Genomic DNA, 23,146 nt, shown 5'->3' on the forward strand with positions numbered 1-23,146 from the left:
AGAAAAGAAACTGCAATAAAAAAGTTTTTTCAGTAGAAAGAAAGCATTTATTTCAAGGGATCTTCCAAGTAAAACATATCAAAGCCAGCAAATTATGATTTATTACATAAAGGCAGCACATTTGAGGAGTGAATGAAATTATGTGGACATGAGAAAAGTGCTTAAAGGAACTTACCCCAGTATCTTCCTCTATTCGGCATCAGGCTAGCTGCAAAAAGGAGCATCTCTGTTACCTCCTCTGGGAGGTCCCACTCCTGAACAGGCTTACTCTGTTAAAAAGAGGATGAAAGCTGGGGCTCCTTGGTGGCTCAGGGTTCAATACATGTGTCTGCCCCCCCCCCAGCCAGTCCTTGTGCCAGGTAGGAGGCTATAATAATAATATTTAATATTTTATAAATATATACATATATTTATAATTTATATATTTATATTTAATATTTTCAGCAAGATGTCAGTTTATTTTAGGCATAAGATAACTGGGGTGACCTTATTCCAGGCATCCCCAAACTCGGCCCTCCAGATGTTTTCGGACTACAATTCCCATAATCCCTGACCACTGGTCCTGTTAGCTAGGGATGATGGGTGGGAGTTGTAGTCCCAAAACATTTGGAGAGCCAAGTTTGGGAGTGCCTGCCTTATTCTTTTCTTTTTTTAAAAAAAAAAGGCTTATGGCAGGCTTCCTCAACCTCGGCCCTCCAGATGTTTTGAGACTACAATTCCCATCATCCCTGACCACTGGTCCTGCTAGCTAGGGATCATGGGAGTTGTAGGCAAAAAACATCTGGAGGGCTGAGGTTGAGGAAGCCTGGCTTATGGGTTATGGGAAATGAAATTAAAGAAACCTTTCATAAAGACAATTCTGCCAAAGCAGCCTTGTTACTGTTGGCAATATGAAAGAAAAGAAAAATACCATGGGAGTAATATCTCCAGAATTGCACTGTTATGGCTAATTGAGCTGACAAGGCCCCCAAGTTTGTTTCAGTTGCTACACGTTCCCAAAGAAAGTCAACCTGTTTGTCAACTGCTCTAGTTGAAGAGATGTTTATCCACTGCTTGAGGTGAATTCTTTTACATTTGGAGGAGTTTATCTGATGGCTCTCAAGGACAGTGATAAATAAGTTATGAAGTAGATAAAAATAATAATGAACTCTTCTGCTTTTTCTAATAACTTTCCCAAATGGTTAGTCATGAGAAAAAGCTTCATAGGGCCAGAGGTCCCTTGTAGTAGGAATCATTTTGAAGGCAATGCTTGTTCTCAGAAGGATGCCCTTAGATTTTTATCTTTCTGTTGGCAATGAATAAAACTTTACAAATTGCAGAATGTTGAAGAGTTATCTGTACCTCAGAGTTAAAATGGCATGGAAGTCATTCCCTCTTTGCAGAATTGGGAGGGGACTAGAGATCTCCAACCAATAATATTCACTACCACCAACCAGCTCCAAGTTACAGCTGACAGGATTTGAGGATATGGCCAATGCCCAGGGGCTCCTGCAAGTAATGTTTATTCAGTATTCATCCTGATTTAGCTGTGGGGTGTTTATACATTTTCCCAGTACTGTAATCATTTGTTCATCTCACACTTTCAAGGACATTTCTCCATCAAATTCCTACATGCAAAAGCCCTTGGTTTTTTTATTTACTGTTTAAAGTGGATTTGTGTACATACTGGTAGTTCTATCTTCACAACAAAATTCTAAGGTAGGCTAGCCCGAGAAATTGTGATAACTGGTCCCAGGACAACCAGTGAGCTTTTGGGTTAAGTGGAAATTTAAACCATAATCTGACACACTGTTGGCTTCCAACATTTCCTTAACATGCTATTTGAACTTCAGTGAATATTGAATACCTCCTCACAAATATTAGCTTGTTGTGATGGTTCCTTGCCTTTGCCTGCAAGCCTATTGTTGTGGGATGCAATTGAGGGATTTGGCAGTGTTTGTTTCTGTGTGAGAAATTACCTTCAGAGAAGGATACTGAGCAGCAATTAAGGTCTTCCCAAGGCTGCCCTAAATCACCTGGCCTTCCGGATTACCACCTGGTAGCCAATATAATCTGCTGGCATCTGCATTTAAAGTAGAAACATGTGTTCACTGAGCTTCACGAAAAGGTGTGGGACTAATTCAACAATCCTATCCTCTACAGCAGGCACAGGCAACCTTAGCTCTCCAGATGTTTTGGAACTACAACTCCCATGATCCCTGACCACCATAGCTGCCAAGTTATCCCTTTTTTAAAGGGATTTTCCCTTATCCTGAATAGGCTTCCTCGCGAGAAAAGGGAAAACTTGGCAGCTATGCTGACCACTGGCCCTGTTAGCCAAGGTTGTCTATGCCTGCTCTAGAGTCTGTAGACCTTGGAGCCTGCTGCCCCTCTTCTGAGCCCTAAGGCAGGGGTCAGCAACCTTTTTCAGCTGTGGGCCGAGCCACCGTCCCTCAGACCATGGGGGGGGATATCCACCGTCCCTCAGACCATGGGGGGATATATGGGGGGGGCGAACGAATTCCTGTGCCCCACAAATAACCCAGAGTTGCATTTTAAATAAAAGCACACATACTACTCATGTAAAAACACCAGGCAAGCTCCACAAATAACCCAGAGATGCATTAAGGACACATTCTACTCATGTAAAAACATGCTGATTCCTGGACTGTCCGTGGGCCGGACTGAGAAGGTAATTGGGCTGCGTCCAGCCCACGGGCCTTAGGTTGCCTACCCCTGCCCTAAGGAAAGACTTCTGCTTCTAGATTCTGGTGGCTGTGTGCAGACTCAAGAGAGCCCGAAGGAGAGATGCCCCATAGCAGGAAACCTCATTACTCCAAAGAAGCCCATAGCTGCAGAAGAAGGCAGCCTGGATAGCTCAGCTGGTTAGAGCACTGTGTTGATAATGCCATGGTTGCTGGTTCGATCCCCGTATCTGACAGCTGCATATTCCTGCATTGCAGGGGGTTGGACTAGATCAGAGCTTTCCAAACTGTGTGTCGCAACATGTGTGTTGTGTATAGGTGTGTCACGCTCCCCACACTCCTCCTGGGGCTGGAAAGGGGTTAGTTTAACCTCTGGTCTGCTAGTGAAACTGAATTACTGTGTTGCAAAATGATGCAACAACTGAATTTGCATCACGAAATGATGCATCACGAAATGATGCATGTCTAAAAAGTGTGTCACCAACATGAAAAGTTTGGAAAGCTCTATACTAGATGATCCTCACAGTCCCTTCCAACTCTACAATTCTATAAACTAAGGCACTAGCTCTTTAAGTAGCCAGGAGACAGAAAAAGCATATGACACTTTCTGACACCTTGCAGTAGAGATGGGGAACCAGTGACCCTCCAGATGTTGTTGGACTCCAAATCCAATCATAGCTAGGTTGGTCAATAGTTGTAGTTCAACAACATCTCAGGACTCTAGCCACATATTGTTAATGGTTGGATATATGAACAGTACTAGTTTCCATTTGTGAAAGGAGGACAAACAGTCCTCCTTGCTGTTAAAGCTTGCCGGGTAGTCAGCCTGTGTGGATTAGCTGTCTGTCACTGGGCAGAGTGGAAGCCTCTTCCCTCCCCCATTTCTTCCCACCCTGTGTTTATCACTTGACAAGCTGAGCATGCTGCAAGTGCTTTCGATGAATTTCCTAATTACTCATGGGGCGTGAAGCATTGCTGTATCTTTCCTGAGTTTAATTAATGACTTAACAGATGAGTAGCTGGTTCCAATTCCTCTTCCTGTTCCCGAGGACTGATGCTCTCAGACTGATGTTGGTTGCTTCCAGCTTGTCATTTCCTGTGTCAGATACAGATTGGTTGAACTTCAGGGGCAGCTGAGCTGTCCCTACTGTTTATCAGACCACTTCTGGCTATCCATGGGACAGCACCAGGGAGATTTGCATTGGCTCCAGCTCTGCTTCCATGTTCAAATCAAAGTGCTGCTTTTGACTTTAAGGGGCTAAGTGCCAGTCCTATTATGTACTTGTCTTCATACCTTGAGATCTTCAGCAGAGGACCTTTAGCAGAGGTTACCCCAGCATCTAAGGTGCTGAGGGGAAAGCCTTTTCAGTTGTGGCATCCGAAATGGTGCCTGCCTTGATACCATTGCAGTGTCAGGCAATGGCTTTTAAATTTTTCTAGGCCTTTTAACATAATCAACTTTCACTCTGTTGATTTTCCACTGATACAGAGCTGCCATTAGAATTGTGTTTTGCTTTGTTTTTTAATATCATTTACTTGTGATCTGCACTTCTGTTCTTTATAATGAAAGCTATCCTTGGAATTATTTACAGGAGAATAAATTTATATTAAAAATAGAAGGAATATATTTGGGAAATACTTTTCAGTTTAGTTGTCTCTCTGCTTCTTGTTCCTTCTTATGCTTCTCTGTCCACATCTCAAGCTGCCACCAATATTACTCCTCTCTTTCCTTGAGAGTAGAGTCATGGGCCCATCCAGCTTGGTATTGTTCATGATGACCAGAAGCAGCCGTCCAGGATTTCAGACAGGGGTCATTCCCAGCCCTACCTGGAAATGCCAGGGATTAAACCTAGGACTTTCTGCATGGAAAGCATATAATCTACCACTGAGCTTTGGCCCTTCCCTATTGTCACATAGAAACATTTAATGGAAAGACAAACCACACATGCCACCCTCAGCTACCTTCCAATTCAGCCTTGCACGGACTGAAATTATAAAGAAATTCTAAAACGCTCTGAGAAAGAGGTATACACATAGGCGAAGAACACTTTCAAGAAATTGGAGAATAGGTTTCTGTGCAGCACTTGTCAGAACTCTCCCCAAACTGATATTGTTCAATAAAAACTATGACTCTTTCAACTCTGCCTCTGGTCTTACGAAGATTACTGGATAAGGATCTCTCCTGCCACCCACTCACATATTACTCAGCTCAGGTGTCTTCAAGATGGTGCACACAATGGAAGGCTGGGAGTGAATTTCCTCCCCTAAAACCCCAACATGGTTCCATGTTTGGCGTATCCAACACCCACCATGCAGGACCATCAGGAGGGAAGTTCTAACAGCCATCCCAGTTATTGCTATTGTGATAACCAAGCAGTGTCGCTGCTGTGATGCAGAGGGTGGAAGATTGATGAAAAGGTTTGCTGGCAAAATAACCACCAGACACTGGCAATCAATCACATCAACACAGGGGAAGGGGGCTTGCATGAGATGAAGGGGGCTGTGAAAAATCCAAAATCTCCTGGGGCATAAACACATCAGGCAATTTCCTGAATGAAGCCCTTGGTCCATGTACTAGTTACTCTGATTGCCCCGCCTCAGGTGTGTGTTTGGCTCTGTTCTCCTTGGAAACCATAGCTTTTTTTTCTGTGCCAAGCCTGGGCAGTCCCACTGAGCTATAGCTTTATCTACAGATAGGGCCAGCCCTACCATTAGACAGGGTAAGGCAGCCACACAGCCAGCTTATCTTGGGAGTCCTGAAAGGGCAGCAAATTGCTATATTGTTTAATTTATTCTTATTGTACTTTTCCTGCCAGGGGGGGGAGAGGCACTTGTAGGATTTCAGATTTTATTTTATTAAATGATTTAGCACCTACATTTCAGAGCACAATTGCCCTCCAGAGGCATTGCACAACATTCCATAAAAATTATTGTGATAATAATACATAGCATAATTGTTTCTGCCTTGAGTGGTGCCAGCCATAACTTGACCAGCAATAGAGCACTATGCACCTTGACATTAGGCAGCAGGAGGGAGGGGGCAGGGCATTTGCTGCTTTAATTCAAGCCAATCCTGTGCACACACTCTTCAGACCATGAGTGCTGCCTATTATTAAAATGGCAATCCTTCATTATTTAAATGGCAATCAATCAGCTCTGCAAGTTCCTGCAGCAAAAGTCTACTTCTGGTTTGGTTTTGTTGTTTTTAATTATCAAGGGATCTGAACTCCTGTTTGAGGGAACCCAACCGTTTCTGGATGTAAATTTCTTCCCACATTCCTAAATAATGGCCTATGGAAGCCAGTGCTGGACAGAGCACTACTAGAACACTTGTGCTATATGTGTAGAGTGGTTTCATCTCACTGTGTGTGATGCCTTCTGTGCATGACTAATGTGAGAGCATCACTGTGTGTTCAAGTGTGGATGCCATCAAGAGCTCCATTATGATTGGTGGAGCAGTTATAAGAGTCTCTGTGGGTTGGCTGTCATTTAAACTTCTGTTGCCTCTTCCCGAACCCTTCCTCTGTTACGGTTTCTTTTCTTTTCTTTTCTATTCTTCTCTTCTCTGTTTCTTTTTTGGAAAGTTTTATTGAAACTTTTCATAATGCATTGCAATAAAAAACAAAGTAATCTGTCTGGCTATTATCAGTCACCATGTAATTATCTTGTGTCAGCCGTAGCAAGCAGAAAGGTGTTCAGATCTGTCATGCCTCTCCTTGCTCTTACGGTGCTCTTGATGTTGCCACCGGGCAATCATAATACCAAGTAGACAGCTTGGGACCAGGTTTCCTGAAAGATCCGCTTCTCCCACAAGCAGTGTCCCATTTTTTGAGGTCTTCCTTGGAAGCCTCCCTGCAGGTTCTCCACCTGATAAAGTGTGGCAGGTGGTCCCTAAGGAGAGGATCTTTCCTGGGGGTGCCCCATTTATAGAATGCCCTTACCAGAGAGACTCACCAGGCTCCTATGTTACAGACATTTACCAAAATTATTATTATTTTATTAACTCAGGCCTTTAAACATACAAAAGGCAGAATATGTGAACTTTAAACAATATTGCATTAGTTAATACCCTTTGCTGGTTTTATATTGATTTTTATGCTTTTTGTGTTTCATGTTATATTGATTGTATTCTGCTTGTGTTTTAGGTGCTGATTTGTATTGTAGGTAGCTGGGGGGGGGTTAACATTTTTAGAATTGTGACTTTATAGCAATAGAACCAATAATATAAACATAAGCACTGGCATAGCACAGCTGTCTTAGAAAATAAAGTTACTGGGCATTAAAACAAAATGTATCCTTAAGGTAAAGTCCTTCCTGTTACTGTAAAATGGGGAAGCTGGGTCATATGAGAACAATTCTCAAGTAACATACACATTTAGATCAACACCCCCTAGTAATTCAGAGCTCCAGCTGTCAGGTTAGATGTGGAGTGAACAATAAATCCATGTCCATTGAAGCAGACATGCTAAAACTTTCAGATATACAGTCTATTGCAATAAATGTAGTTTTCAGAGTGAGTGAACCAATGTAAATATTCATAATTTGTATAGCTCTGGCACCTAGAAACTTCAATACAAAGCCAAGGTCATACACACACAAACATAATGCAAGCTTGGCACTAGCCTAAAGTACTTCATAGGCTACAATTATCCCATAACATAAGATGTACAATAATTTTTTTTCCCTAATAATTTATTATAGCCAGGCCCCAAGTCATGAGCTTTTAGGGGCAATTGGGGGAGGGTATAATAAAACTGGTTCAAAATTGGGAAAGGAGTACGACAAGGTTGTATATTGTCTCCCTGCTTATTTAACTCATATGCAGAATTCACCATGCGAAAGGCTGGACTAGATGAATCCCAAACTGGAATTAAGATTGCCGGAAGAAATATCAACAACCTCATATATGCAGATGACACAACCTTGATGGCAGAAAGTGAGGAAGAATTAAAGAACCTTTTAATGAGGGTGAAAGAGGAGCGCGCAAAATATGGTCTGAAGCTCAACATCAAAAAAACTAAGATCATGGCCACTGGTCCCATCACCTCCTGGCAAACAGAAGGGGAAGAATGAAGGCAGTGAGAGATTTTACTTTCCTGGGCTCCTTGATCACTGCAGATGGTGACAGCAGTCACGAAATTAAAAGGCGCCTGCTTCTTGGGAGAAAAGCAATGATAAACCTAGACAACATCTTAAAAAGCAGAGACATCACCTTGCCAACAGAGGTCCGTATAGTTAAAACTATGGTTTTCCCAGTAGTGATGTATGGAAGTGAGAGCTGGACCATAAAGAAGGCTGATCGCCGAAGAATTGATGCTTTTGAATTATGGTGCTGGAGGAGACTCTTGAGATTCCCATGGACTGCAAAAAGATCAAACCTATCCATTCTGAAGGAAATCAGCCCCGAGTGCTCACTGGAAGGACAGATCCTGAAGCTGAGGCTACAATACTTTGGCCACCTCATGAGAAGACTCCCTGGAAAAGACCCTGATGTTGGGAAGGGGACGACAGAGGACCAGATGGCTGGACAGTGTTCTTGAAGCTACAAACATGAGTTTGACCAAACTGCGGGAGGCAGTGGAAGACAGGAGTGCCTGGCGTGTTATGGTCCATGGGGTCACGAAGAGTTGGACACGACTAAACGACTAAACAACAACAACAACAACAATAAAACTGAACAGCAGGCAAAAAGGAAGCCTGGAAAACAACCCTCTCCAGGTGCTCGGCACCTTTAGGTGTGGGAGAAGGTATCCTTTAAAAAATGAAGCCCAAAGCTGAATTCAATTCAGAATGCTCTAGGCTCAAATAAATACTTCTGTATTCTCCTCTCCTCTTTCCCTCTCTCCCTACCATCCTTCCTTTCCTTTCCTTCTTTTGCTAAATGCCAAATTATCTAATACTAAGCCTCCAATTTTGGCAATTAGTTCTTCAGCAAAGATGCTGTATCTCCAAATTATCCCACTTCCACTATTCCCATTATTCCACTTCCAAACTAGCTCATATTTTGTGATTCTCATGTTTTTTCCCCTTAGTCACCACACTTACTGTTTTCACATTGTCCTATTAGAACAAACTTTCAGCTAGCTCTGAACTCCATCAATCTGTGTCTACCTGTAGGTTTATTGAAGTTCAGAGCTGGAGAACTATATAGAGTAGCAAGAGCAAAATTAATTGAATTCTGAACAGCCACCTGCCCTGCCTGTTGCTTGCTTGCTTGCTTTCTGGGTGTCCTGTGCCTACCATCATCTTACACAATGTCAGTTCCTTTTTTTAAATCAGCAAGGTCAATAAGCCGTCCAGCAGCAGGTCACTGACAGAATTTCCAAAGAAGCAGGGAAGCTGTCTGGACAAGGGATCACACCAAACAAGGAGCAGAATGACATGTTGCAACAGCTACCGGTAGGTGCCAATAGAACAGTTTTATTTAGTATCAGTCCCTGCTACCCCACCACTTCCTGTACATCAGCAACGCCCTAACCTAGACTCAATGAGAAAAGGCACTCTCACTCTCTCTCCTGATCATCCTCTGGGCTGCAAGATACACCTTCTCCCCTTGGGTAAATTCCTCCTGAATTGTCAGTTTCACAAAGCATTATCTGCAAAACCTTTGGCTTCATATATCTAAATGAAGTGTGTACTGTAATTCTTCCCCTCAGAATCTCTAGGGTATTCTTAATCAGCTGAATTTCACATGGTATAACTATGTAATGTGATCCAATTTAGCAAGGAACCAAAGATTAATGATTCAGACAAATAAAACCATTTATCTGTGTTTGGGGAAATTAATGATTTAAGGCAACAAAACACTGCTGCGAGAAATATTTTCTCTGTATTCATTATATATACTGCCAGAGCTATAATAGGTAACGCTAACAATCATAAATGGTCACAACTTCACAAATGGAGTCCCGTAAAATAGCCATAAATTGTGATTATTCCAGGAATAATAGTCCTCTGATCTCTTAAAGCACAGAGCCCTCGGTTGTAATCTTTCCAATCACTCTAACCTTCTACCATTTGTTCTAGTTGCTCTTACCTAAAAGCTTTTATAGAAATCAAGAAGTATTACATGGACTCCTGTGGCCTATTGGTGTCCAAGGGCACTTCTGTCACTCTTTTTAGGTGGGATTCACATACCAGCAGATTCAGGTTGTGCAACTGAAATTCATTTGGAACTCTTGTACAACAAACCCATTTTTTATATTTAAGGGCTTCTCCAGATGACCTTATTGAACAGTCATTCTGATTTACTTGCCCAAAATGTATGCAGAGGTGAGGCTATGTCCAGCTTTTATTAAGTATTTGTTCTGATTTGTTGTTGAAGTTATACAAAACAAGGATTCATCCTGGGTGGAATCTACCCACATATAAGAAACACTGTGAAAATGCTTTTTTGAAAAACATTTTGAAAAATATATTGAATTTGCCATAGCTCACCATTGCCATCTAGTGTCACATTTGTATATTGCACTTTACAACACAAAACGTTTTATTTGCAGCTGTATAGCTGAGTCCCTGGTTTCCTTGTGCAGTGTTCATGCATTCTCTTTTAAATCATTTGTTCATTCCACACTTTTTAATGCCTTTCCCCATCACTTTCCAAACCGCAAAAAGGCAATTTTCTTTTTTTGAAGTGGATTTGTCATAGGGTGACAAGAGAGCTGTAAACCACTTTAATTGCACAGATCTATATTTCACAGTATGTGTTTTAATCCCTCCTTCAGAGAGTCTGGAGACACCCTAAAAGATTCTCTACATTTGATTCCTGGCTCTGTCATAGGTTCTGCTGTTTAATTTTGCTCATCTGTAAGGAGACTAACAACACCTCCATTTCAAGTGGCACATGTGGGCAACCTGCTACTCTCAGAGGCCTTCAGTGTGGCCTATGCATTTGCTACTGAAATATTCTGCCTTTTTGCCAAAAGTACCGTACACCCCTTCAAGTCTCTGCGCCATAATCCCCATGCAAACTGTGGTCCTCCCAGCCTCTCAAACTGATAGGCTGAGCAAAATGTGTTTGTGATGGGGAGGGTGGCAGGCAAGGAGGACCCACCCTGTGTGCTATTTTTCACATGCAAATCATGTTCCCTCTAGACCAGGCATGTCAAACCTGCGGCCCTCCAGATGTTTTGGACTACAATTCCCATCTTCCCCAACCACTGGTCCTGCTAGCTAGGGATCATGGGAGTTGTAGGCCAAAACATCTGGAGGGCCGCAGGTTTGACATGCCTGCTCTAGACTATGGTTACCAGATGTCCCCGTTTCCCAGGGACAGTCCCCAGATTTACAAATATGTCCCCGGACAAAATATGTCCCCGGAATGTCCCCAGATTTCATTTAATGTCCCTGGGTTTATATTTTAAGTGTTGTAGATTTGTTAGTAGGGAATGAATGTTGCGTGATTGGTTCAACGGCACAAGACACATCATATGGGGACTTCCGGCAAGGCATGGCAGCAAGCAGCTCCTGAAGCCAGCCAGAGCCAACTGCGCTTCCAGGCTGGCTCCAGGCTGCTGAGACTGCTGCTGCTGCTGCCACTACCGAGGGGAAACCAGGGACGCCCGGCACGTCAACTGGGGGAACTGCTGACACAAACACCCCGCGACCCAAATCAAGCCGGGAGCAAAAGCACCCGGCCACCCAGCCGACTGCCCAGCGGTGCTCTGCGGCCAGGAAAACCCAGGAGCCGACGCAGGAAGAAGGGGGAGAGGAGGAAGAGAAGGAAGAGAGAGAAAGAGGAAGGAGAAAAAAGAGGGGAGCTCCGACCTTGCCGCACCGCTGCTGCTGAGGAGGAGAGGTAGGAGAGCACCGGGAGGGCAAGAACACTTGGCTGAGCCCAAGCCTACTCCACGGCGGCTAGTGCTTCAAGAGAGCAGGCTGGGGCCCAGAGGAAGGCTGTGCAACAGAGGAGACCACAGAAGAGAAGATATTACCTCTTAATTATTTCTTTAAATAACTTTTTTAAATAACTTTTCTCTCTCTTTTTTTAAAAAAGTGTCCCCAGATATTTTGAAAAACATCTGGTAACCTTACTCTACCCTGCAAGGTGGGGGGAGGGGTGCGCTATGTGATTGTAATTTGTGTCTCTGGCTATGTCCACCAGCACACAATGTCTCTCAGGTGCAAAAAAAGGTTGCTTACCCATCATAGAAGCCCACAAGAATTGTTTCATTCAATACATTGTATAATCAGATACCATGGCAATCGGAGACACAAACATTCCTTTTATAATGGAATTCACAGCAAGTGTTTTTGCAGTAAAACATGAAATAAACCCTCAACCAATCTTTTCCCTATTTTATCCTGACCCTCTCATGCAGCTCTGAAAAGAAGTCACATTTTCAAAAAATCACATCATTGTGTTTGAATATTTGATTAACAGGGGGAAGACTACATGCAATATCCCACATATCTTATACTAGGTAGCTTTTGTGAATGCCCCATGCAGCTGCTGCAAGATCAAGAAACAATGGCAATTCTTTCTTTGAACTGGTCTGAAACACTCTTCTGTGCCCGCTAAGCTCATCTATATTATTGCACTGCTATTTAATACATTTCCTGAATCTACAACAATCTGTCACTTAAAAAACAAACCTCTCCTTCTCTCTCCTTATTTTAGGGGATTTCATATTTCTTTCTCTCCCCTCCCCCTTATTATTTTTCCATGTTTTAGCAGCTGCATCACAATGGTGATAATCGTTAGTTCCTCTTTCTGGCTTTCTTATTCAAAATCATTTCAGACTGGTTCTGTTTCATCCTTTCTAGACAAATCCCAAGTTTCCTTTACTGCTCTGTTCACAGAGAGAGTAAAACATGAAGTGCGTGGATGAATTGAACAGTGTTGGGTCTGGATGTCACTGCATGTCTGACTCAGCTGTGTTAGAGTGCTGCTGAATAAATGATAAGTTCCTGCATTCATATTTATTACTTGAACAATATTGATTGCTTCCTTTTTGTTTGTGAAGGAATGCATTTTGATTCATAATGCATTACTCTTTCGTCCTAGAGCAGTGGTGGAGGATCTGGCCCAAAGGAGACCCAAGAGACCTACCCATCTGGCCTGCACCTGACATCATCTATGGAATTGTGTGGGGCAGGAAAAGATGTGGCTCCTTGCCCAAAGCAGAGTTTGCAGGCCCACCCTGCCACACTGGTGGAGCCCTGTACCTTTTCAAGCACCTCCAACTAGCTGATCAGTAGCACAGCTGATCAGTGTGCCTGCAGAGCACTGTGCCTTTGCTCACACTGTTTGATTTCAAACCATTGCACGCAAATAAAATCTAGTCACCTGAGGCCATTGTGGTATCAAGGTGATTGACAGGTTGGCATGCAGTGGGCACATATGGATCCAGCCTGCCAGCCAGATCCATTCCCCCACCCCTGCTCTAAAGCTTTGCCTTTGTAATCACAGTTCACATAAAACTGACAGGAATCATACCAAAGTTCTTTTCTACAGTTAATTCTCCCTTGTGTTGCCCTTCATCGCCACCACAACTTCTCTGGCCTGATCATGAACTTCTGGATCCTACAAATGTAAATATGAGAGTCAGTCCCGGATCAGCAGTAACTCACAAGGTGCCAGTGAAGTGAACTCTTTATTCAAAGGAACAAAACAATTCATGCCTATTGAACGCAGCAACTCTTCCCCGTAAGTCTTGCTGCAATGAGGCAGGTGCAAGGTCCTTGCCTTCCTACAGCTCTGTAAGTCTCCTCCTCACCTGGGTCTTCCCAAGCAGCCTGAGACTTCTTTGCCCTATTTTGTTTTTGCTCTGCCCTCTTCATACCTATGTGGGTTCTGGGAGACCAGCAGGGAGAGGAGATGGTCACAGCAGAAGGGGGCATAGCTGCCAAGTTATCCCTCTTTTAAAGGGATTTTCCCTTATGCTTAATAGGCTTCCTCGCGAGAAAAGGGAAAACTTGGCAGCTATGGAAGGGGGAGACTCGTTAGCTTCTTCAGCAGACTGCCTCAACTCTGCCTCTTGGCTTCACCTCCTCCCAGCCTCCACTTCCACATCTGATTCTAGACTGCTCTCTGCCACAGCCTCTTTCTGCTCACTAAACCCTGATACCTTTCCATTATCCAACACCTCCTTCCCCCGGTCTACTCCCTCTTCTCCCTCTGACCACTCATTGTTACCCCACCTCAAATCCCCTGGCTCTAAGCCTTCTTCCTCTGGGGGTTCTCCAGCTGGTGCCTCCTACCACTCCTCTGCATCAAGCCAGTCCATGACACATACACATGAAAGCTAGCACAGTATAGTGGGCTGTAAGTTCAGGTTCTTGTTCTGCTTTGGACAAGTCTTTGGGCATACTGATGGCTTTCAGATTAATTTCCCCATCTGTAAAATGACGGAAATAGTGGCACACCAATTGATGGGCTTTTTTTAATGTCACTACGATAAGAAAATGATGTTGCACATTAAAAGAGTTGAGCAACTTGTTTAAAATAGTGTGCATTGGACTTTTTCTGATGATGGCTATTTCTAGTGGGTCACTATTCCTAGAGTGCTCAGTGACTGGTGTACCAAATAAATCAATTCTATTGATTTGAATGAAATATTAATGTGATGATGGCATGCTTCAGTAACACAAGAACTTGTGTTCCAATTTGACATTCTTTTCTTGCGTCCTCTGCAGCTGACTCTCCAGTAAATAGCAGGCTGCCTGGCTCTGTGTTTATTAAAAGTGGTATTTGGTATCTTCAAAACTGAATGGAAAAGACTATACAGAAAGCTCCATGTGCGCATGGATGTCCTGCAAGCACACTGAGAATGGTGGAAGGTCAACAACAGGGTGGGAACCTGTGGCTTTCCATCCATCTCCTCCAGCCGGCATAGCCAATGGTCAGGGCTGGCGGAAGTTGCTGTCCAACAACAGGTGGGAAGCTACGGGTTCCCCAACCCTGATGTACAATGTGATTGGTAATACCTCCGGTTGCGGACGGGATCCGTTCCAGAGCTCTGGTCAGGTTCTTAGGTTTCCGCAACCGGAGGGGCTGCTTTTGCGCATGCGCGCGCAGCGAAACACTACTGGGTTAGCCACTTTCGCAACCCGAAGTTTACATTACCCAAGCATAACGTAAGCCAAGGTGCTACTGTATTGTTTTAGAAAGGATCCCATTGCTTGCTTTGGCCATGTGGTTTGTCGAAAACTGGGTTGCTTTATTCTAAATAGCTTTATTCTAAATGAGAGTATGATCTAAACAAAGGTGCATAGTTCATCTTGACATATAATTCAGATTCAATAAGCTCTGCTGGCTCAGTATATTTGTCTGGTGACAAATTATTCGAAATGTTCAGCATTTGTTTTTTACAGGATCATCACACTGTTCACAGGAATTTATCTTCAGTCTATTTCAGCTGATACAGAGAATGAAATACAAAATGTTGTGTTCATCTCTGATTAAAAGAAACCAGACACTAGTGCTGCTCGTGAATATACCCAACTGTTCCAAATGCACTTCCTTTAGCAATTTAGCATACAAGGTGGTGTATTTCTTCTTTGAATCAAGCAAATATCTCCCTCTGCCCTCAGTTATCCTTGTTTTAGTACTATTCACGTGAGAATTCTGTGCATTCTTATCTGAAAATGTACATTCAGATACCACATCTCAGGGCAGACAAAAACCTTAACCTGCAGCTAGTGCAGATGTTTCTGCTGCATATCACACATTTGACATGGGTGCTACAGTGAGAAAATTGCATCTCTCCTCTAACTCAGAGATAGACCCCTTAGTAGACTACTTTAGGGAATTGCTGTTCAAATACTATCTTCAACACCCATCCTTAAGCTGTGATCTCTAAGCACTCTTACTTGGTGATAAATTTCACTGAAATCAATGACAAATTTCTTATTCAGCTAGAGATGGAGGAGAAATTAGATAGTTTGCATGTAAAGGCAAACTTACCTAATTCACACTTTCCAAAACACAGGCATCTTTTAAAAATCACACTTCTGAAAATTTTGCAGTACAGCACTCCAGTCAAGTAATGTGTACAGAAATGGATATACTAGTGTAAAGTGTGACTGTACATGCATACATTAGTGAAAATAGCATATAAAAATGCATTATATTGGAGAAAAGTGCTTGCAAAAAATGTGCATATTAGTCAAAAAGGCATGCAAAAATGTTTTTATCAGGAGAAATTTTGCACTAAAATGCTGATGAATGTTCATATGCATGTGGTTTTTTCATGCAGACATTGCTAGAGCTGTGTGGGACTGGTGATGTTTACCATACCACTACAAACTCTTCTTGATGGCTACTTGTGAGGGCTTGTCAAAAGCTGCCTGATCACATGAGGAGACAAACTCATCAAGTAGTAATAGCTATGGAGCAATTTAAAGCAGCCCTCATGGTATTTATATTGTGCAAACCAGCCCTTAGTCAATGTGGTGTTTTCGTATATCTACATAAGGATAATGTCTAAAATGTTAGTTGAGAATCTCATGAAGGTTCAACAAGCTATTTCTCCAAAAGGCTACTTTTATATAAATCACTATGCATAAAAAGAAAAGCCGTAGGCAATCTACTTTAGTTCATTTTCACTTGATGAATGAATTCTTTTAAGAAATTGTGCAATGTTTGATACATCTTTCAGGACAGGTTCAGCAGAGTGTGCGTGCACATAATACTTTCTAGCAGATGCCGCACAGTTAGCTCTTGCAGAGTCCACTATTCCATCTAATTTCTGAGTCACAGATGACTTTGCAGCCAATCTATTTTTACTATTCCCTGACAGAGAGCTATCTATACTGATGTATAACACCATTTATATAAACAGGCTATTTCCACAGCAGGTATCCGAGCAGATTCAAATGGATCATTTTTCAAAAAGTGTTTCTTTATAAATGCCCTGCTTTCCATTGCGTTTAGACCAATACAAAGGCCTGAAAGAGATTGTATCAGCATTACAATTCTTGTTTTGTTAAACGTGTGTCATTAAATGGGAGAGCCAAAGGAAGGTATATTCTCAAGAACCAGCATCTATGTTTATCTAGGTGCAAATTAATGCAGGAACAGCGGTATTTATGCAGCATATACAATGTGAATATTGGAGTTTAAAATTACAGTAATTTTGTATTTATGCGGACAAAAATGGCTCTGGGTTGTCTCAAAGTAATCTCATGCCACATGTCTTCAGTAAACACTTCACAAACACATGCCAAAAATACTATCCGTTTGTAGATGGGTGGAAAGCTAATGATCTTTCTCATCCACCTACCAGTGGGTCAGCATCTTACATAGTGGGTGTTGGTCACATCTCTGTTGAACAGAGATTAAAACTATTCCAGGATGGCTGGAACTAACACTGCTTGGGCCATGTGCGAGTTAGTTCCTATAAACTTCTTGTTGCAGTGTTCATTCTTGCATTCTCAGATGGTTCCCTTGCAAAACAAACAAACAAGCAACTTGTTCTTCTCACACAGACATCAATACAGACATATTGGGTGAAGTGCTATTAGCATTGAGTTAGATGAATATTAAGTTACTGGTAATTGAATTTAGGTGTCATTGAAATGAATGGGGCAAGTTTGAACAGTAGAACAGACTCCCTTGGGAGGTTGTCGACTCTCCTTCATTGGAGGTTTTTAAGCAGGGGTTTGTCTTGGGTGCTTTAGCTGAGATTCCTGCATTGCAGGGGGTTGGACTAGATGACCATTGGGGCTCTTCCAAGTCCTTGATTCTATTACGTTAGTTCCCATTGAAATGAATAGGACTTCTAATTCATAAGTCCAACTAAATCCAGGTGAGTATCTCTTTGGCACCATTGTCCATGCAGCAAGGGCTGCCTTGAATTATTTTCCTGAGGGATCTGCCACACGTACAGTTCCTCCCAGCCATTGTCAATTGAACCTGCTGGCTACTATAACTGGAATGGCAGTCTTTCTTCTCTACATAGCCCTGGGAATTTTCCAAAATGAAAGGGTAGCAGTTTGTAGGCTACTGCTATTTGGGCTGCCAGTGCATTAAAACCCTTATCTACATATGCTCTGCTAGCTGTAGCAGCAGGCTCTCCTGGCCTCTGGGCTATGGCATTAGCGATAATGCAGGAGGTGCTATAAGCTTGTCTTAGCAATACATTTGTGCTGTGTTTAGCTGAGATCATGAGATAGATTAAATGATGTCACCAGTGGAGGAGGGTCCACAGCTCATCCAAAGAGAATGTCAAGTAGTGTGGTGTAGTGGTTAGAGTGCTGACCTGGGAGACCAGGATTCAAATCTCCACTCAGCCATGAGGCTCACTGGTTGACTTTAAGTCTCTTAGTTTAACCTATGTACCTCACAGGATTATTGTGAGAACAAAAGGGAGAGGAGGAGAAATGTGTGTGCCACCTTGACCTCCTTGGAGGAAAGGGGAATATAAGTGCAAAAATGAATGAAGCTACTGTATTTTAAAAAACAAATTCCACCCCAAATCTCAAAGCCACATGCTCTTCCAACACACATTTTATATTTCTATTTGGACTCAGAGACACTCTGCAAATATTTATGTCTGAACCCAAAAATATAGCCATGGCAGGGAATGTGGGGTGCGAGGCAGTGAGACTTGCTCTATAGGAGAATGTGGATAGAAGTGGCCAACCCACAACATTTGCACAGAATTCAACATGTGCTCACATCCCCCAAATGGTTGGCAACCCCTACACTGACGATTGGGGATAACAGCAGCCATCTGTAGGATTGTCCTGCCTGTCTTCTTTTTCCATTTATTGTATTATTCAAGGGGTCTTACCCAGTGCTATTTTTCTAGAAAAAGAAGTGTCAGAACTCACCATGAATGCCTCCCTTGTTCTCTTATAAGGGCAATGGCGCCCACGTGAGAGGTGCCAGAACTGAGTACTTACTGGTAAGTTCTGGCTGATAAAAAGCACTGGTCTAACCACCATGCCTAGTCACAGGAGCAAAATGGCAAATGCCTTTCTCAAAGTTGTACGTATGTCTTTAATAAAGGTAGCTATTCTTTCTACTTTGCATATAGCACTGCTGATGATGAACAACTTGTACGAGACTATCTGCTGTTGGTTCCCGTTGTTCCTACTTTATTGCCTTCATGTTTCCAAACCAATTTCCCCTCTGCTTTTAAACTCCTTCTCACAGTGCATTTCTTTCCCATACTATTTCCGAAACCACTACAATAGTCTCAGCTATTCTGTGCTATCTCACAAGTGGGAAAGAACTAAGCAGTCACACCAGTAATTGACAGTCATTCTTTATGTGTTGCTACCTGGCAAATAGTTGTTTAGGGTCAGATCTAAGGGCAGTTGTGTCACTGTGGTGTCACAGTCTGTGGTAATGTGCTGACATCATCATGAGTCAGTCCAAGACACTAGACCAGCAAAGTCATGATGGTGGACACTACTGTATCAACACTAGTTCCCATTTTGAGATAAGGAACTTTGTTATCTAAATCATTAGTGACACTGAAACAAAGGCACCATCAGCACTATACACTTAAAGCTGTAATAGCTTCCCCCAAAGAATCCTGGGAAATGTGGTTTGCCAAGGGTGTTGAGTGTTGTTAGGAGACCCTTGTTTGCCTGACAGAGCTGAAGTTCCCCAAGTTCCCTGGGAAGAGGGGCTGGTTGTTATGCTACTATGGAAATGGTAGATCTGGGAGGGGAATAGGAGAATAATAACTACCATCATCATCATCAAAATTTAAACATCACCCTTCACCCAAAGATCACAGGACAGTGGCCATCAGGACAGAATGGATTTAGCCACTTGCTATGTGAAAGGAAATCAGCCCTGAGTGCTCACTGGAAGGACAGATCCTGAAGCTGAGGCTCCAATACTTTGGCCACCTCATGAGAAGAGAAGACTCCCTGGAAAAGACCCTGATGTTGGGAAAGATGGAGGGTACAAGGAGAAGGGGACGATAGAGGACGAGATGGCTGGACAGTGTTCTCAAAGCTACGAACATGAGTTTGACCAAACTGCGGGAGGCAGTGGAAGATAGGAGTGCCTGGCGTGCTATGGTCCATGGGGTCACGAAGAGTCGTATACGACTAAACGACTAAACAAGAACAAATGTGAAAGTTGTTCTTCAGCAACTGACACTTTGCCCATTTGTGTTCAACAACACAATGATTGAGTCCCGATGCTCATCACCAGAAGTATTCTAATGATGAGTTGTCATGAATAATCTTCATAACAAATGCATGAATATTCTTCCCATTATCCACAATCAAAATTATGCCCAGCAGGTTAAACAGATTGTGATTCTATGAGACTGGCCCTAATTAGTGGGGAGGAGCTTAGGCTTTAAAACCTGGGAACCATTTGAACAAAAATTTTGGGAGCTATCAGAGCAGAGTCCTTGGGATTAAAGATTCACACCATGCCTGCTGTTAATTCTGGACAGTCTTTCTTTCCATCATTGCCAAGGATATACAAATGTCCAGCTCATAAACCCAAGGTTGCATGCTGATTATTTTGAGATCATCCAGACAAGAAAAGGGAAGATTGGGCCAAAATGGGAATAGGCATATTTTCACGGTAGGTTTAGATATCATTTCTGTATGGCATACATGTTTGTGACAGAGTATAAAGTACCCAAGAAGCTAGTTAGACCTGTTCAGAAAACCAGCAGATTAGATAATCTGGAGGCCCTACATAGCCTATGTTAAGTGGACCAAAGGTGAAATAGATGAAGCTTTGGGTGTAGCCTGGTTCACGGGAGTTGGTAATTGCAGCCTATGGATCCAAGGTGTTATATTTAATGCTGTAAATATTACACAAGGGTAAATCTATGGAGAAATTAGTATTAAGACAAGCTTAGAAAAGACTTGACCTTGGTAAATAGCAACCTTACAAAGGATGAGAAATACTTCGGAAACCTTGTTATGATTCTTACACTACTTATAATTATGAAAACTGCCATTCAGAAGAGGTGATGAAAAATAAAGCAGTAAATTAAGATAAAGTGTACCAGCAGAGATTTCATTATCTAGCGATGATATATCCGTAGCATGAGCCCATGAGACTGACATGTTCATTTTTCATTAAATACTTTGATTTATTATATTTATATCCTACTTTTCTCCAAGGAGCTCAAGGTGGCATACATGGTTCTCCCTCTTTCCACTGTATCCTACCAAGCCCAGGTTAGGCTGAGAGACAGTGACTGGCCAAAGGCCTCCCAATGAGCTTCATGGCTGAGTGGGGATTTGGACCTGGTCTCCTGGTTGTGGAGAAGGCACAGTTTTCTTCTTGCTTTTCTTTCCCCAAATTTGAATCTGAACTTGCAAGGGTTATGGATTTAATCCATAACTTGCAAGTTATGGATTGATATGGGGAAACCTAGGTTCTACCTTCTGTGGGACAAGGAGAAGTATAATAAGAAATGCAAATAGAATTCTATGGGGGGTAAATGCCAATATCTGCATGTGCATGTTCACTCATCCCTTTAGCCACAGGGGCATCCATTTCACAGAAGTTAGAAACATCTCTCAGTCAGTATTGGTAGAATGGCAGAAATACAGATTGGAGTAAGGAAGACCAAGTAATGTTTCACTAGTGCAGAGAGCTATCTCATCCTTCAGTCCTAACAGCAAGTCTATAGTGGGTTCCTAATCCTATATCCTGTGGACAAGAGGAGAGTTAAATAAGATGTGCCTTGTGTTTGGAACTGCAATCCATATGCTTACAAAAAAACTGGAGGCTTTAATGTTCGCAACTGTACCATGATATTAAAAATAACAAAAAGAAGTCTCATGAAGCAAATAAGATTTATAAAAAAACCACTAAACTGATACTACAGAAAGCAAGATTCCTCTATCCCAGAATTGATAAGTATTCATTAAGTTGTGATGAATATGAGACGCAAACACAATCTTATACAAGTCTACTCAGAAGCATGGCCCACTGAGTTCAAAGAGTCAAGTGTGTATAAATAGGCTTACAGCCAAGAGTTTTTTTCTCTGAAGGGCAATCTGAATAATTTAATTTTAGAATAGTCTCCCTAGAACAGACCTAGGAGCACAGAATCTGGTTTGCACTAAAACCAAGGTGAAAGGATTCATTTAGAGGATGCTACTATGAGCTGTGGAACCTGAGCCTATATTCTACTACACAGATAGGATCTTGTGTCAAAACTCCTGTCAAAACTGGCATAAAAGGATCTGTATTCTCAGGAACGTCCCTATCCTTAGCCAGAATGAGGCATCTGCTTCAGGTAGCAGATGCTGGGAAGCAGCAGTGATGTTAGAATAAAGAGCTCTGTGTGCAACAAAGTCTGTCCTTTAACCCCTAAGCTAGCTTCCTGCTCTCAGGTACAGCTAAAGATACTGTCTTGTTGTCTACAGTGTTTAAGTGATATTCAAGTGCCAGTCCTATCAGTTTCTGTATGTGGATGGAGGAGGCATCTTGTCCTTTGCCTCTCGCAGCAACATTTTCTGGAAGCCCTGTATACTCCTGCTCCAGCTCTGTGAAATAACCTCACAGCCTGAAATGAAGCAGCAGCTCTTAGACAGAGCAAGAGTGTTGCACGAGGGTGGAGTTGTACAAAGGATCTTATTGAATGTACAAAGGATCTTAATCTTATTGGATGACAAGCAGAATGCTGTAGTCTCTCTCCACCTCACATCTATGCAAAATCCAGAGGTTTCTACATGCATGTAAGATGCATTATCATTGTTCAGCAGCACGTTCCAGCCAGGCAAATGCACACAAGGAGAAAGTAGAGCAGAACAGCAAGAGATGTAGCAGGGGAAGGGGTGTGGCCTGAAGAGAGTTCAGAGGGGCATTTGGCTCCTGAACCTGAGTTTCCCCACCCCTGTTTTGGACTGTCAGTTTTTCTCTCTCGGGAGTTCTGAAATATTATCCCAACTCATAGGGAGGATACTTGTTTGTATTTATCTAAAATAGTTCTATCCTGCCTTCCAGCAGAAGCTTTCAAGGTGACTGTGAGGTTTTTTACATTTATGTTGCTGTTGCAATCTGGAAATCATTTTCACTAGCCTCAGTTATTAACATAATAAATTGGATGCATGTAACCTTTCTTCCCATGGCAGAGATGATATTATTATTATTATTATTATTATTATTATTATTATCCAAGCTGTACTGTTGCCAACATTGTGTAGTCTAGAAAGCCACATTCCTAGCTTGTGAAATGTACTGCCAGCTTGTGGAATGATAAGGAATTATATTATGGAGGAAGGTATAGCAGGTGCCCTCATTGAAGTTGGTTGATGGGCAACATAACCAATACTTGGGATGCATTCATAGATAAAACACTTTCTGTTATTATACAGTAGAGGTCTCTTATTAACTATTTGTGGTTGGATTTAAGATTAACAGCTGTAAGGTAATCAAAACTGAGTTACCCTGCCCCTGATTAATCCCACTCAGATATGGACTGACTGTGGGCAGACAAGCCACTGTGAAGTCAGTGTGGACTAAGGATGGGTAAATCTGCCAATTTCAGGTTCTGGATTCCCCTCCCCCCCAAAAA

At 42.4% G+C, this 23,146-nt stretch overlaps 1 protein-coding gene and 1 long non-coding RNA gene across 3 annotated transcripts in view; one reads left to right on the top strand and one right to left on the bottom strand.

The window, feature by feature from the left end:
• LOC132592637 (uncharacterized) overlaps positions 1 to 23,146 on the bottom strand; it is a 26,115-nt gene continuing 2,969 nt past the window's right edge. The window contains exons 2-4 of one of the 2 annotated variants that reach the window (XR_009558137.1): positions 13,123 to 13,209; positions 1,959 to 2,062; positions 1 to 269 (exon numbers count right to left, since the gene is read on the bottom strand). This is a non-coding gene — a long non-coding RNA (uncharacterized LOC132592637). Of the gene's footprint in view, positions 270 to 1,958; positions 2,063 to 13,122; positions 20,030 to 23,146 lie in introns of those variants that run through there. The other variant, XR_009558136.1, reaches the window with a different exon arrangement.
• Positions 20,014 to 23,146, top strand: part of USP38 (ubiquitin specific peptidase 38) — a 26,293-nt gene continuing 23,160 nt past the window's right edge. The window contains exon 1 of the mRNA XM_035112115.2: positions 20,014 to 20,187. Within this exon, the coding sequence (XP_034968006.1) occupies positions 20,165 to 20,187 (23 nt within the window). The 5' untranslated portion in view covers positions 20,014 to 20,164. The remainder of the gene's footprint in view (positions 20,188 to 23,146) is intronic.

Source organism: Zootoca vivipara, chromosome 9, assembly GCF_963506605.1.
Source record: "Zootoca vivipara chromosome 9, rZooViv1.1, whole genome shotgun sequence".
Taxonomy (NCBI): domain Eukaryota; kingdom Metazoa; phylum Chordata; class Lepidosauria; order Squamata; family Lacertidae; genus Zootoca; species Zootoca vivipara.